Source organism: Bubalus kerabau, chromosome 20, assembly GCF_029407905.1.
Source record: "Bubalus kerabau isolate K-KA32 ecotype Philippines breed swamp buffalo chromosome 20, PCC_UOA_SB_1v2, whole genome shotgun sequence".
NCBI lineage: Eukaryota > Metazoa > Chordata > Mammalia > Artiodactyla > Bovidae > Bubalus > Bubalus kerabau.
The window spans coordinates 50,273,856-50,287,081 of NC_073643.1; the positions used below are offsets into that span (position 1 = coordinate 50,273,856).

Sequence of the window (13,226 nt, forward strand, 5' to 3'; positions counted from 1 at the left end):
GTTGGGACATTTGATATAAATGCTGGGGAGGTCTTGCTTAGGAGTGCACGGGAACAGAGACCTGAAGCCCTGAGGGGCCAAGCAGGCTCAGAACTGGAGAAGGGATACTCACCTTGCTTCTACTTTAGGACGGGCATGGGCCCAGGCCCTGACCAGCCACGCAACAGGTAACTGACCCTATGGAGGCTGTTGGTGCGGGGCAACCTTTGCTCTGGCACTGTCCCGAGGTCCCCACAGGAGCCTGAGGAGGGCTCACCGTGGCCCGTGGGACCCAAGCCTCAGCCACATCCAACTTGAGTTCAGGGCTGCCCCTGGAACAAGGGCCCTTGCCCCCTCCAGGCCCTGCCCAGGGTACTGGGCACTACACTTACGCACGGGCTCCCGGTAACTCTTTTCTCCAAGGAGTCCATCTAGAGGGTTGAGGGAGAGACAAGGGCTCAGAGTTAGGTGAGCCACTTGCTGCCCACCTTGACCGGCTATTCCCAGCTGAGCAGCCCCAGAGCAGCCCCTGACCACCATCCCCTCCTCAGAGCCACATGGCCCCACCCCTAAGCTGGGCATGGAGGCAAGTTCTGGCCTATAGTCCCTGGGGGTGGGGCAGGGCAGGCCAGAGGAGGGAAGGCCTGACTCCCCTCACCCACCACCTGGCACAGTGCCAAGTGGAGTTCAAAGGTCAGAGCATGTTCTTGGTGGGAAGTGGACTGGTTGGGGGAAACTGCATCCTGGGGCAGACCTTTCTTCAAGCCTCTTGGAAGATGAGGACCACTTTGTTCACTCTATCTTAGTGGTATTTCCTCATGCTCAAAAGTATCAGTAACATCTCTTCACTAGAGATTCTAACATATGTGTGTGTGCTTATAGGGGTGAACGTACATGTATGCGTATGTATAAATCATATATTCAGCAGTTTCCATGTGCCAGCTTCATACCAGATGCTCTACTTGCAGTGTCTTATTTAACCTTCACAACTTGGGGTGGTGGGCACTAATATTGTCACCTATTTTAGATGAAGAAACTCTGGCCCAGAGAGGTTCATGAACTGGCCACAGGTAACAGAGCTGAGTAAGGGGTGGAGCCAGTGGTTCAGCCACCCCGCTCTTCCCAGTGTGGCTCACTGGACCTGGGCTTCTGCTGGAGCCCACGGCCTCCCCCACTCCTGCCTGGTACTTACCCACCCAACTGCCCAGGATGGTGGAGAAGATGCGCTTCTTGCTGACCTCATCCATCTCAGCAAAGGACAGGTAGTTGAAGTGGCGGGTCAACCTTGGGGTGATGGCATTTCTGCCTCCACCAGGGGGGCCCATGGCACAGACAAAGTTGATGTCCACCAGCTGCTTGAAGGCTCCTGGAGTGGGAGTAGGAAGTCAGAAGGCCCTGCCAGGGGCTACCTCATGGGCCTCCTCCTCCTCCATTAAAAAAATTTTTTTTTTAGTTATACGTTACAATAGCATTAGTATATAGACAAATGTATTAATATCATACATTTTAAATGCTCTGGGAAAATGTCCATTTTCCCCTTGTTTTTAAAAGAGATTAGGACACTTCTGTGGACCCTCTATGAGTCTGTGGGCCTGGGCTCTGACCAGCACACCCATCCCATCCCCTGGCCCAGGCCGAACATACGCACCGATGATCTTGCGGTCATACCAGCCGCCATGGTCCATCCACTGGCGCAACAGCTCAATGGGTGGCTGGGCGCCATAGGTCTCCAAGGCTGGCATGTTCAGGTCATCAATGAAGAAGATGAAGTTGCGCCCCAGGGGCGGCCCGAACACGCCTTTCCGCCTGCGGGGAGGGGCTGTGTGAGCCCAGGGCGCACGGCACCAGGAGCTCAGGGAGTCCAGGGCTGCAGGATGGTAGCTCCACCTCTGGGAGGCCCTCACTGACTTCAGCCTCCCCCAGATCGCTGGGCCTCTTGAGGAGCTCCTTGTCCCATTCTGAGTATCCTGGGACATCACATCTGGCTGCCCCTGAGTCTTGCCTCCAGGCAGATGGATAACAAGCCCTACCCAAGTGCCTGGCCCAGGGAGGGTGCCCACAGAAGGGCTCAAGAGAATTCCTGATAGAAGAAGGGTGCAAGGGCGCCTAGGGCCCACCCAGGAGGGGAGGGGACACAGCAGCTGGCTGAGCCAGGCTGCGGGACATGGGGACCCCGGAAGGACCCAGGGGCCTGCCTCTTGTCCAGCTTGCTGTCGATGAGGTCCTGCGTTTGGTTGGCCGAGGTGCGGGCAGAGAAGGTGAGGAAGTGGCTGATGTATTCCAGTGGCAGGTTTTTGAGGAGCTTGTTGGAGATGGTGAGGGTCTTCCCTGTGCCCGTGGGCCCAATGCACAGCACCTAGGCGAGGGGGGTCACGGGGTCAGAGCGTCCTCACAGGGCCCGACGCGCAGTGGGAGCTGCTGCCCTGTCAGTGCGGGAGGCCGGTCACTGCCGGCCTAGGCCTTGGGGTGAGGGGGCTGGGGTGGCGGGGGCACTCACGGGCTTGTGGTTGGTGAGCAGCATGTCTAGCAGGCAGGACATCTGGATGGTGTCCACGGTTGGCACGATGATGCTGCAGTAGTTGGCGTCGGGCATCATGGTGAACGTAGTGGAGGAGTCCATCCACTTCACCCAGGCGACCTGGAACCACAGGTGGCACAGGGTGGGCCTGAAACCTCTCCTCGTTCCCGTCCAGGCTGAGTGTACCAAGAGGGCAAGGAGCTGCACGGTCAGGCAAGAGGGTCCAGCGGAGGGGCTGCTTCTGGTAGAAATCGGAATCCCTCTGCCCTGCTTTATGCACAGGGTGGGGGACTCCCGGAACAAACCTCCAGGAATCCGGGGCTCTCTGCACACAGCTGCCCAAGTGAAGGCTTCACTGCATCCAGTTACCTCCAGTGGGGCCAGTCCCCAGGTCTCTGCATATGAGGGAAGTCCTCCGGGAACTGGACAACCCAGAATGCAAAGATCTTTGCTGTTAACTTTAGGCTTCCCAAGCCTGTGGGGGCCACAACTATGGGACTGGCATCACCTGGATACTGAGAAGTCACCTGGCCTGGTCTCCCCTGCCATCCCCAACTGCGCGAATCCCTTCACCCACCCACAGCCCTGACTCAACTTGCAGACCTTCCTCTCTGTGGTCAAATCAGCATGTCCCACTGGGGATGGTACTGATGGTTAGACTCATATGTGTGAGACCCCCAGCAGGACCATGTGTGGCGACCACCTCTGAGGTGCCTCTCTGGCCACTCCTCCTTCTGGGCTGGGGTCCTGATGCCACAAGGGTAGGTTCATGGAGCCCTTGCTGGCTGAGAGGAGTGATGGGGACACTGAGACAGGCCATGGGGGCTTACTCCTCCACTCTTGGGGAGCCCTACCCCTGGGCAAATGGGGCTCTTAAGTAGAACCAAGTTGATGAATCCCTGGGCTCAGTAGCAAGATGGGACAGGCAGCGCACGTGGCTGGGAAGGGAGGCACTCTGTCATCCCCCAGTCCCAGGTTCAAGGCCAGCTCTGACACCGACTAGCTGGGTGTGACTGTTCTGAGCCCCAGTTTCCTTGTTTGGGAAATGGACCCACTGGTAACCACCCTGTGGGTCTGTGAGGATTCATGAGATGATGCAAATAACCCCAGCGTGACACCTGTGGCCATCAACAGGGCCTCCTCTCTGCAGCCACTGAGTAGGACAGCCACCACCTGACCGCCTCCCTCCCCTCCCTGCTTCCCGTGCTGGTCCTGGGACCAGGCCTCCGTCACCTGCTTCCCCTCCTCCTCCTCGTCATCGTCATCACTGGTGCTGCTGATGCCACCGTCCTCCAGCCTGTAATCAAACACCAGTCCCTCCTCTGGGAAGAGCAAGGCCACCTGCGAGGGATCAGGGGGGAAAAAAAACAGGTGATGAGGCCCAGTCGCTTACGTGGCTACTTGTTGTCCCTGGGGCCCTGGGCCTGGGGGACAGCCCCACAACACCCAGCATTCAGCATACACGTCCCAGCCCTTGGAGCCCAGCCCAGGGGCAGCTGCCTCTCACATTTTCCATCTTCATTTTGATCCTGAGCCAGTGGCTGAAGTTGTTACGGCTGGTGCTGTCCCCCGTGGCACCCACACTCCAGATGAGGGAGAAGATGAACCAGGGCTCGATCAGCTCAGGGATGCGGCTCAGCTTCTCGGGCGGCATCTTCTTGAGGCCCTGGGGACAGAGGTGGGGACAGAACTGAGTGACCTGAGGAAGCCAGGGGGGTGGGGGTGGGGGTTGTCCCTTGGCCTCTGCAGCAGACTGGACGGGGGTGTCCCATGAACCACGTGAGCCAATTCGATTCTCTCTTCCAGGAAGCTGGACTTGGGATTCGGGGCCCTCGGGTGAGGCAAGCAGGGCAGGAGGGAGCAGGCTGCAGTCCACAACTCAGAGTCTCACTTCTTTGGGCAGGAAGGGCTTGAAGAAGCAGTCCAGCAGCTTGAGGAGACTCATGGTCAGGTTGCTGTTGGTTGAGGCGATCACCTCCTTCACCGAGGACCGGACGAAAGCAAGGGACTCCTGCAGAGGATGGGCACCCCATTCTTGTGGATGTTGGCCATAGCACCCGGCTGCCCCCACCTGGGCCGGCACACTGGCCTCCCTCACCTCCAGGAAGGAGATAAAGAGGGACTTGAACTGCTCCTCAAAGGGCCTGAGTAAGGCAGGGAGACGCCTCAGCCAGCACTCAACAAAGGGCATGAGCCCCAGGATGCTGGGCTCCAGGTACACCATGCCGCAGCGGGATACTGTGGCTGGGGAGGCCACCGCCAGGTCTTGCACCTCGAACATCATGGTCATCGCCTGCCAAGATGAACTGCATGAACTGCTGGCCCCCAGGGCAGGGGAAAGGGCTGTGGGGCCATGGGGAGGGGCTGCCCGTCCTGCAACAGCGGGTAGGCCCCGGGGCAGGTGGTAGGCCAGGCTCAGTGCCGGGGTAGGGGCAAAGGCAGGAACCCTTGGGCCTCAGCTGATCATGTGGCTCTTGCTGGAGCCTCAGGGAAGAGTCTAAGTCAGGAGGTTCCTGGAAGCCGTCTGGCCAGCCTGGGGTCAGGGCATTTTGGGGTCCCTGGAGCCCTTGGGAGATCTGATGGAAACTGTGTGCTCTGCTCCAGAGCCCCCAACCTGTGTACATGGACACAGGGTCACACTGGCCTCTGTACCACCTGTACCCCAGACTCCAGGCACATTGCCAGGTTGCCTGAGCCAATCTGGGCCAAAATGGCTGTGAGTGGGCCTGGGAAGCACAGAGCAGCATCAGCTAAGACTGAGGTGTTCGTCCTGAGCTGAGAGCATTGCAGAAAGTGGGTCTGCCGCAAGGGAAGCACCAAGCAGCTGCACGGGACGTGCCTCAGGTACAGGAGCCTGGGGATGGGGAGGGTGCCGCGGCCCGGAGGAAAGGGTGGGGGGGCGGTGAGGCTTGGCCAGCCTGGTGGGGCCCCTGGGCCCACCCAGTTGCAGACGACAGCGGGGTGAGTGGACAGGCGGACGGACCTCTGTGAGCTTGATGATCTCCCCGGAGCTGAGGCACAGCTTCTTGTTGTCGTCGAGCACCGTGTTCATGTTCTCAATCCAGACGGCGTCCACTGGCCCATCGAACATGTACCACTTCTTGCTGGTGTCGGAGGTGATGGCCCCCATCCGGATGAGGGAGGAGAAGATCCCATCTGTCCTGCAGCCACCAGGGAGGAGAGGGCTGTGGGCACTGGAGGAGGAGGGCCGTGGGTGCCAGGGAGGAAGGGCACAGCTGTCTCCCAGGGAAACCTGGATCCAGGCTGGTCCTGCTCTGCATTTTTTTTTTTTTTTTTTGTCTTAAGTACCTTCATTCATTTAAAAATTATAGTAGGGAATATAGGACTTTTTGGTGTAGTATGATATAATGAAAACGTGTGGTTCTATTCTCTCCCTGCTGTGCTGTGCTTAGTCATTCAGTCATGTTTGACTCTTTGTGACCCCATAGACTGTAGCCCACCAGGCCCCTCTGTCCATGGGGATTCTCCAAGCAAGAATACTGGAGTGGGTTGCCATGCTCTCCTCCTCTCCCTGCTGAGTCCTCACTAAAGTTACATTAAAGGAAGATGGAAAGTGATACCCTCAAAAGAAAAGAAGATGGGGAGGAGGGAACACAGAAGTAGAGGCCCACATGGGCCCAGAAGATGCACAGAGGCAGAGAAGGGGTAAATGACCTCTGCAGATTCACCAGAGTATCTAGTTCCTGCCACAGACCCAGGAAGGCTCAGACTTCAGAGGCACCAAATGCGAGGGAAGCGGGTGGGTCGAAGGGCATTTTTCTGATCTGGTCCCCGGACCCCAACCTGCCCACTCAAGAGCCTGGAGTGGCTGTGATTGAGACCCTTCACCAGAAACGGGGGAAGCTGGACAGGCCCATGTTCAGAAAGACAGGTGACTGACCTTCTCCAGTGCCCATTCCCCACTGGGTTCCCAGAACACTGGGACCAAGAAGAAGACACCCCAGCAGGAGACTGGAGACTTCTCTGGAAAAACAGAATAGCCCCAGAGAAAACCTTCTAGTGCTGACTGGTGGGCCTCTAGTCAGCTCCATGCACTTCCCCCTAAAATGCACACCTCGGCCTGGGAGCACAGGCCCCGAAGAGGGAGCACCAGCCTCTCGTGGGTACTGACGATAATCGTCAACTTTTCCTGAGTGCTTGCCATGTGCTACACTGTCCCAGCCATCTCCCGTATTTTTATCCCGACTTTGCAGGTGAGGGACAAAGGTCCGGGGTTGGGGGGATGAGATGCGGCACTCAGTGAGGAAGCACAGTGGTGGCAAGAGTCCCAGGAAGTTGGGCTCCAGAGCCAGAGCTCCCAATCTCCCACTCAGCTGGGGGAGGGAGGGGGCCAGGGACCCACAGGCTGCAGAGGTCTAGGAGTACGACGGTCACTGGAAGGGTCCTGGGCCACTCACCACTCATGGGTGAGCAGGTCAAACTCCCCATACAACTGTCCCATGGTGATGGACTTGGGGTTGAGCACGTAGTAGTTGACGGCCTCGTACACACCACCGCTGATGGACGGCTGCCCTTTCAGTGACGTCATGGCGGCGGCCAGGACTCTGTAACACTGGGGAAACGGCCAGCCAAGATTGAGCCTCCAAGCTCCCTGGAGAGCAGGGCTGGCCTGGGCTGTGGGCCTCAGGGAGCAGCGGAGTATTCTAAAGGCCCAGGAGGCACAAGCAGGGGCCAAGACCCCTGCTGCTGAGGCTGCCCTGCCCTCAGGCCCACTGTGTGGGCACTGGGCCACCCAGCTTGACTCCACTTAAGTTACTCTTTTTTTTTCTTTTTAAAATTTTTATTTTATGTTAGAATATAGAGAACGAATTTATGTTTGCCAGAGGGGAAGGGCGAGGGGGAGGGGTAGATTGGGAGTTTGGGACTGACATGTACACACTGCTATATTTAAAGCAGATAATCAGGGACTTCTCTAGTAGTCCAGTGGCTAAGACTCTGCGTTCCCAATACAGGGGGCCCGCATTTGATCCGTGGTCAGGGAACTAGATCCCACATGATGCAACTAAGACCTGGCACACCCAAATAAATAAAGTAGAAAACCAACAAGGACCTACAGACCAGCACGGGGGACACTTACGTTACTCTTGCCGGAGCCTGTGGGCCCGACGAGCATGAGGCCGTGCCGCACCACCGTGGTCTCGTAGAGCTGGATACACTTGGTCAGGAATCCTGGAGGGACATGGCAGGGGGGCCCGGGGTCAGAGTAGGGGCTTAGATCCTGGCTCTGCCACTGGTTCGTTGTGACCTCTGGTGGGTTACCTCACTCCCCGCACCTCAGTTTCCTCATCTGTGAAATGGGGTGGCAGTAGTACCTACCTCACAGAGGCCTGTGAAGCCCTGAGCCTCTGTGAGCACAGAGGGTTTGGAGAGCTTCCAGGTTGATGAGCACCTCCACAGGCTGGGAGGGTGACTCACCCCAACTCCACGGGGACAGACCTCACCCCGTGTAGCCCTTTACCCTGCTGTTACCTGTATCCTTTATCACATCCTTTTTTAAACAATAAACCAGCAAACATTCCTGTTTCCCTGAGTTCTGTGAGTTGTTCTAGCAAATGATCAAGCCTGAGGAGGGGGGCATGGGGACCTGTGATCTGTAGCCAAGCAGAACAGAAGCTGTGGGTAACCTGGGGACCTCGCCCTCGTGACTGGTGTCTGACGGGGGTGCAGTCTTGTGGAACTGAGCCCTTAGCATGTGGGGTCTGTGCTGACCCTGATTCGTGTCAGATTTGAATTGACCTGTGGAACACTCAGGCGTGTTAGAGAACGGATGAGTTTGAGGTAAATCCCCACACCTCTGGTGTCAGAAGTGTTGAATGTGAGAATGAAGGTGAAAGTTTTTCTTCAGCTCCCATCACTTGAAGGGTCCCAGTGGAGACAGGGGCAGAGAGCCCCAGCCCGCAGCATGCTTGACCAGGTGTGAGGGACCCTGAGGCTGGACTGCGAGCCTGGCATAGCTGGACCTAGCCCTCTTCTGGTGCCCACAGGACTGCGGGGCAGGGGCAGGGCCAGGGCGCACCGTCCACGTCCTTCAGGTTGCTCTTCTCACAGGCCTTGCGGATGGCCTTGTCCAGGATGCCGTAGTCAGTCTCCTCCTCCTTGATGGTGGGGAAGAGGTCAGACACGATCCCAGAGAAGAGCTTGAGGTCCTCCTGCAGGAACTTGGGCACATTCACGTCTCGGATGGCCCGGAGGCAAATCAGCTCCTGCAGCAGAGGCCCAGGTCAGATGACCCTTGACCCTCAAGCTGCTTTGGAGCCCCCCTGGATCGCCCACCCCCCCAGACCCCCGCCACCAGAGCTCCCCTGGAGTCCTCAGGCACCTCTTTGAATGGAGCTCACCTCGTCCATGCTGGGGTTTTCTCGCTTAAGGTTCCCAGCAGCTGAGATCACAGTCTTCACGGCTCTCATCCCGAAGTCATAGTGGTCCTGTCACCACCAAAAAGAGGAGGGGCGGTGGGCACTGTCCCTCTTGGGGCTTATGGGGAGCACTCAGCCTCCCACCTGACACCTGGCTGGACCTCATAGCCCAGCTCGTGGCTGATGTCGCTCCCACCGCAGGCTGTCAGCACCCGCTCACACACCCCAGCCTGGGCTGGGCACTGCACTTCGCGCTCCTCTGCTGTCTCTACTTCACTGCCCCAGCCGCTCTCTCCCTTTACCAGAGAGAGCACCCTGCCTGCCTCCTGGCCCCTGAGGGTGAGGTGTCTGCCTTCGTCAAGGCCCAGTCCCTGCGGTCCCACCCAGCACAGTGCCAAAGGGCAGGGAGGCACTCAGGTTTTATTTACATTGAAAATGAAGGAGTTTCCCATCTCTGCCAGAAGAAGACTGGCCTCATGGCCTTTGCGCTTCCTTTTAACACACATCACCTCTCTCCAGACCCACCCTCTTGACCATGTTACCATGGCTTTTCCCACGTTTGCCGCTGGGTCCATCTCTCTCCATTATAGAGCAGGTGTGATGGAAATATCAAGCTCATCGTTTTGCCCCATGGTTATGAGGTTACATACATTAGGGCCCAACCCACAGACCAGCATGTTTCCCAGAAATCTTGGGCTTGGAGCTGGATGCAGAGACTGGGCTTGGCTTCGGGTCATCAACACTTGGAAGGGGTGAGCACTTTCCAGAACCATGTGGGGGATAGTGGCTCTGTTACTGGAGATTGGTGGGGGCATTTTTGAAAGCAGACGGTTAGAAAGAAGGGTGTGTGGAGGTGCTGATACCATGATGCACTCTGTGGGGAGCTGCTCTTTTTCCTAGTAATAAATTGCTCTTCTAGCCCACGGTTTTTGGTAGGCCCCACCGGGCCAGAGGCAAGTATAGTCTCCCAAGCCACAGGGATGGCTGTTCATGCATGAACAGGTCACCTAGAGAGGGCCCATGAGGGTGACAACAGGGACTTATTTCTGGGACCATTAAGAAACGAAGCCGGTAGCATCTGAGCCCAGGGTCGGGGCTCATCTCTGCTACTGTAAAGGGGCAGCCTGCCTGAGACAGGAGCCCAAACGGAAAGCTCATCCACTAGCCCTGGTGCCTGAACCAGCAGCACCTACCCCTAGACGCAGGCCCAGCTCACCGAGGGGCAAGCCCTGGTGCTGGGAGGCTCCAGGGGAGGTGGGGCGGGCTGTCCCCCTCTGGTCCCACGCAACCCAGGTGCTCCTGCTCCCCAGCCTTGGCTGTGTGGCGCTCGGGCTCTTACTGGCCAACCCTCCCTTGCACCTGCACTAGCCCAGGTGGGCATCTGTTCCTGGCTCCTGCTCCAGCTCCCCTGCACACACGTGAGCCTGGCCAGGCTCCCCGCTGCTTCAGGCCTCAGTGTCCTCAGCTGAGAAGTGGGGGTGTGATTCCTACCTCGGAGGGTTGCAGGGAGAAGACAGCGGCTCCCAGACCCTGGAACCTGCTCCGGGCAGGATCTCACCTGGGAACTGAGCTGCTCGGAGGACAGCTTGAAGGTGGTCGTGATCTTCTTGGCCAGCACATTGGCCTCATTGAAGCCAAAGGAGTAGAGAGAAATCTCCGCAATCATGGCATAATCCGGAACCATCATGGCCACGGGCCGGAAGAGTGCCTGGGGCACAGGGTATCTGCGTGAATGGAGAGGCCGACCTCCCCTCCCAGAGCATCACCCACTTTCTGGACTGGCTGGTCCTCAGAAGGCGGCTCCACTGCCCTCCTCCCCTGCCAGCACTTGGATCCTCTCTCCACTGCGCCTGCCATAGCTGAGGCTTGCACTCCCCTATGGGTGGATCCCTCTGCCCGTTAGAAACCACTCCTCTGTGTTGACATGAACCTGCCCTTGCCTTCTCCCAGGCCCTGAGAACAAGCCTGGCCCTTCCTCTCCATGGCTGGGGGACCCCTGGGCAGGAGGGCTGCCATGGGGAAGCACAGTCCCTCATGTCCAGCAGCTGTGTCCCTGCATAAGCGTGTGGGTACCTCTGAGTCCAGGCCACAGCTCCGCTGTTTCCCAGTGCCCTGAGCAGCCTTCCAGACCAACCCAGGCTTGAACTCACCTTCAGGTTATCAGGCAGCTCGGTGCGGCCAGCGTATCCCGGATTCATGGTAATAAACACAGCACAAGACGGCACGAGTGGGATCTCGACGCCTTCAAACACAAAGCGCTCCACCTGCGGGGGTGGGGAGGGGTTGGCACACCCATCCCATGCTCTGGATGGTCCCCTCATCCCATTGATGGTCCTGGCTATAACAGGTCAGCCTGGACTGACCCTTGACCATGGATTGGCTCTTCTCCCAGGATCTGGCCTAAGACCTCTGGTCCCAGTGGCCACCTCTGGCCTCCCAGCTCCCTGAGGTCTTCACACATCTACTTCCACCCCCAGGATGGGGTAAGGATACGGGGCTCCCTGGCTGGCTACAAAAGTCCCCTCACAGACAGCTCTGCTAGGTGGTTGGGGGAGTGCCCAGTTCCCTGTGAGATGAGAGAGGCTGGGCTCAGGGCAGAGGCCCCAGTGCCTGGTTTCCCATCCCGCCAGTGTAGGGGGGTTGCAAGGCAGCATGGGCGGGGTGGGTACAGTTGAAGTGAAAAGGTGGTCGGTTACAGGAGACATGGAGGGAAGGCTCCCCCAGAGCTCACCCGCTGTTGCTGTGCCTTCTGGATGGTGGTGATCTGCTGGGCCACCACAGACAGCACCTCGATATCAATGCGATTGAACTCATCGAAGCAGGCCCAGGCGCCAGCACTGAGGGGAAAACATCCCAGACACATATGAGTTCAGAGTCCCCCTGACACCTCCAAGGGCCCCTGCTGGCTGCTGGGAGGTGACCACTGCTGCCTCTGTGGCCATCTCGGTCAGCTCAGCCACAGCCCCATCAGCCGTACCCCTTTCCCAGTGCCGCCAGGGGCCAGGCCTTGACTCCTGTTGCTCCGCCCCACCCCCTCCAGCACCCTGCCAGGCTCCTCTTGGGGCAGGGTCCCCACAAGAGCGCGGCCCCCCCGCCCTGTCTGTGCCACCCGCACACCCAGCCTCACCTGGCCAGGCCCTTGAAGAACTTGCCCATGGCCATGAAGTCGAGCTGGTCGGAGCAGTTGAACACAACAGTTTGGATGGCCAAGGCCTTGCCCAGGTCTTTTGTGGTCTCAGTTTTCCCTGTACCAGCCGGGCCAGCTGGGGCACCCCCAAACTTGAGGTGCAGGGCCCCAGTCAGGGTCAGGTAGCACCTGAGGGGGTGAGAGGTGAGGGGCGGGGCCCTGCACCTTCTCAGGAGTCCCACAGACTCGAGAGAGCCCCACTCTCCACCGTCTTGGGCCCCGGAGAGGGGTGACTCCTGCCCCTCCGCGTGCTGAGGGCGCCAAGCACAACCAGCCCTGGCTGCAGGGAACCAGACTGGAGCCCTCAGCCACCTGACCAGCGCTCCCCACCCCATGGCCCTGCAGAGCTGGGCTCAGGGACCTGCCAGGATGGCTGACCTGTGGTCACTCTTCCTTTTATTCCTCAAAACCCAGCTTGAGAATTCAGTTGCTGCTAAATACAGGCAGCCAGAGGAAGCAACTGAGGGCTTTAGGAGAGAAGTGTTCACTTTGTCAAGGGACTTGCCCCCTGTTTCTCTCAAGATCAGCTGCTCTGTCATGGTGAAAGAAAGATCTGACTGATAAAATCCGTAAAGCCCACACCCACTTGATGCTTACTGAGCACCATACAGGTGCTAAGAGCTTTACACGCCAGCTCAAGAAACTCTGCTGACCACCTGGAGGAGGCTGCAGAGGAAACTGAGGCACAGGGGGCTTGAGCCACCTGCCCAAGGTCATGAAGCCCATGACGAGCAAGAGACAGTTAAAAAAGCCCCAAAGCCGAGCTCCTAACGTTTGACTGTCTGGTTCATCACAGATGAACTGCACTCTGTGGGTCCTGGACTCCTGGGCCAGCCAGAGCTGGAGGGCCAGCCAGTGTGGGAGGGGGCGTGGGGAGGGGGCGCTCACCTGTCCGTGAGGGGCGTGATCACCAGCCTACCGCTGTTGCCAAGGTACTCGTAGCCATAGATGAACTCGGCATTCACAGCCCGGATGTACAGGTTGTTATTCATCCAGTAGTACCTAGCATTGCAGGGAGATGGGTTCCCAGAGCATGTGGACCATGGGCCACTGGGCAGGGTATGTGGTCGAGGAGAGGTGGTTCTTTGGGGGAAATGAGGGCATCGAGGCACCCCCGGCTTCCCCCGGGCATCGAGGTCAGCTCCAGCCTCTTGTAGCTGACTCT

The 13,226-nt window shown here is 58.3% G+C and overlaps 1 protein-coding gene across 1 annotated transcript in view; it reads right to left on the reverse strand.

Annotated features, from left to right (window-relative positions):
• DNAH1 (dynein axonemal heavy chain 1) overlaps nucleotides 1-13,226 on the reverse strand; it is an 87,592-nt gene that overhangs the window by 20,582 nt on the left and 53,784 nt on the right. Inside the window, exons 29-47 of the mRNA XM_055557473.1 lie at nucleotides 12,950-13,063; nucleotides 12,002-12,190; nucleotides 11,606-11,711; nucleotides 11,025-11,138; nucleotides 10,433-10,582; nucleotides 8,857-8,943; nucleotides 8,535-8,721; nucleotides 7,596-7,687; nucleotides 6,916-7,070; nucleotides 5,481-5,658; nucleotides 4,596-4,790; nucleotides 4,389-4,508; nucleotides 4,005-4,163; nucleotides 3,731-3,838; nucleotides 2,477-2,617; nucleotides 2,175-2,335; nucleotides 1,628-1,785; nucleotides 1,172-1,345; nucleotides 372-410 (exon numbers count right to left, since the gene is read on the reverse strand). Coding sequence (XP_055413448.1) covers nucleotides 372-410; nucleotides 1,172-1,345; nucleotides 1,628-1,785; nucleotides 2,175-2,335; nucleotides 2,477-2,617; nucleotides 3,731-3,838; nucleotides 4,005-4,163; nucleotides 4,389-4,508; nucleotides 4,596-4,790; nucleotides 5,481-5,658; nucleotides 6,916-7,070; nucleotides 7,596-7,687; nucleotides 8,535-8,721; nucleotides 8,857-8,943; nucleotides 10,433-10,582; nucleotides 11,025-11,138; nucleotides 11,606-11,711; nucleotides 12,002-12,190; nucleotides 12,950-13,063 — 2,627 coding nt within the window. The remainder of the gene's footprint in view (nucleotides 1-371; nucleotides 411-1,171; nucleotides 1,346-1,627; nucleotides 1,786-2,174; nucleotides 2,336-2,476; nucleotides 2,618-3,730; nucleotides 3,839-4,004; nucleotides 4,164-4,388; nucleotides 4,509-4,595; nucleotides 4,791-5,480; nucleotides 5,659-6,915; nucleotides 7,071-7,595; nucleotides 7,688-8,534; nucleotides 8,722-8,856; nucleotides 8,944-10,432; nucleotides 10,583-11,024; nucleotides 11,139-11,605; nucleotides 11,712-12,001; nucleotides 12,191-12,949; nucleotides 13,064-13,226) is intronic.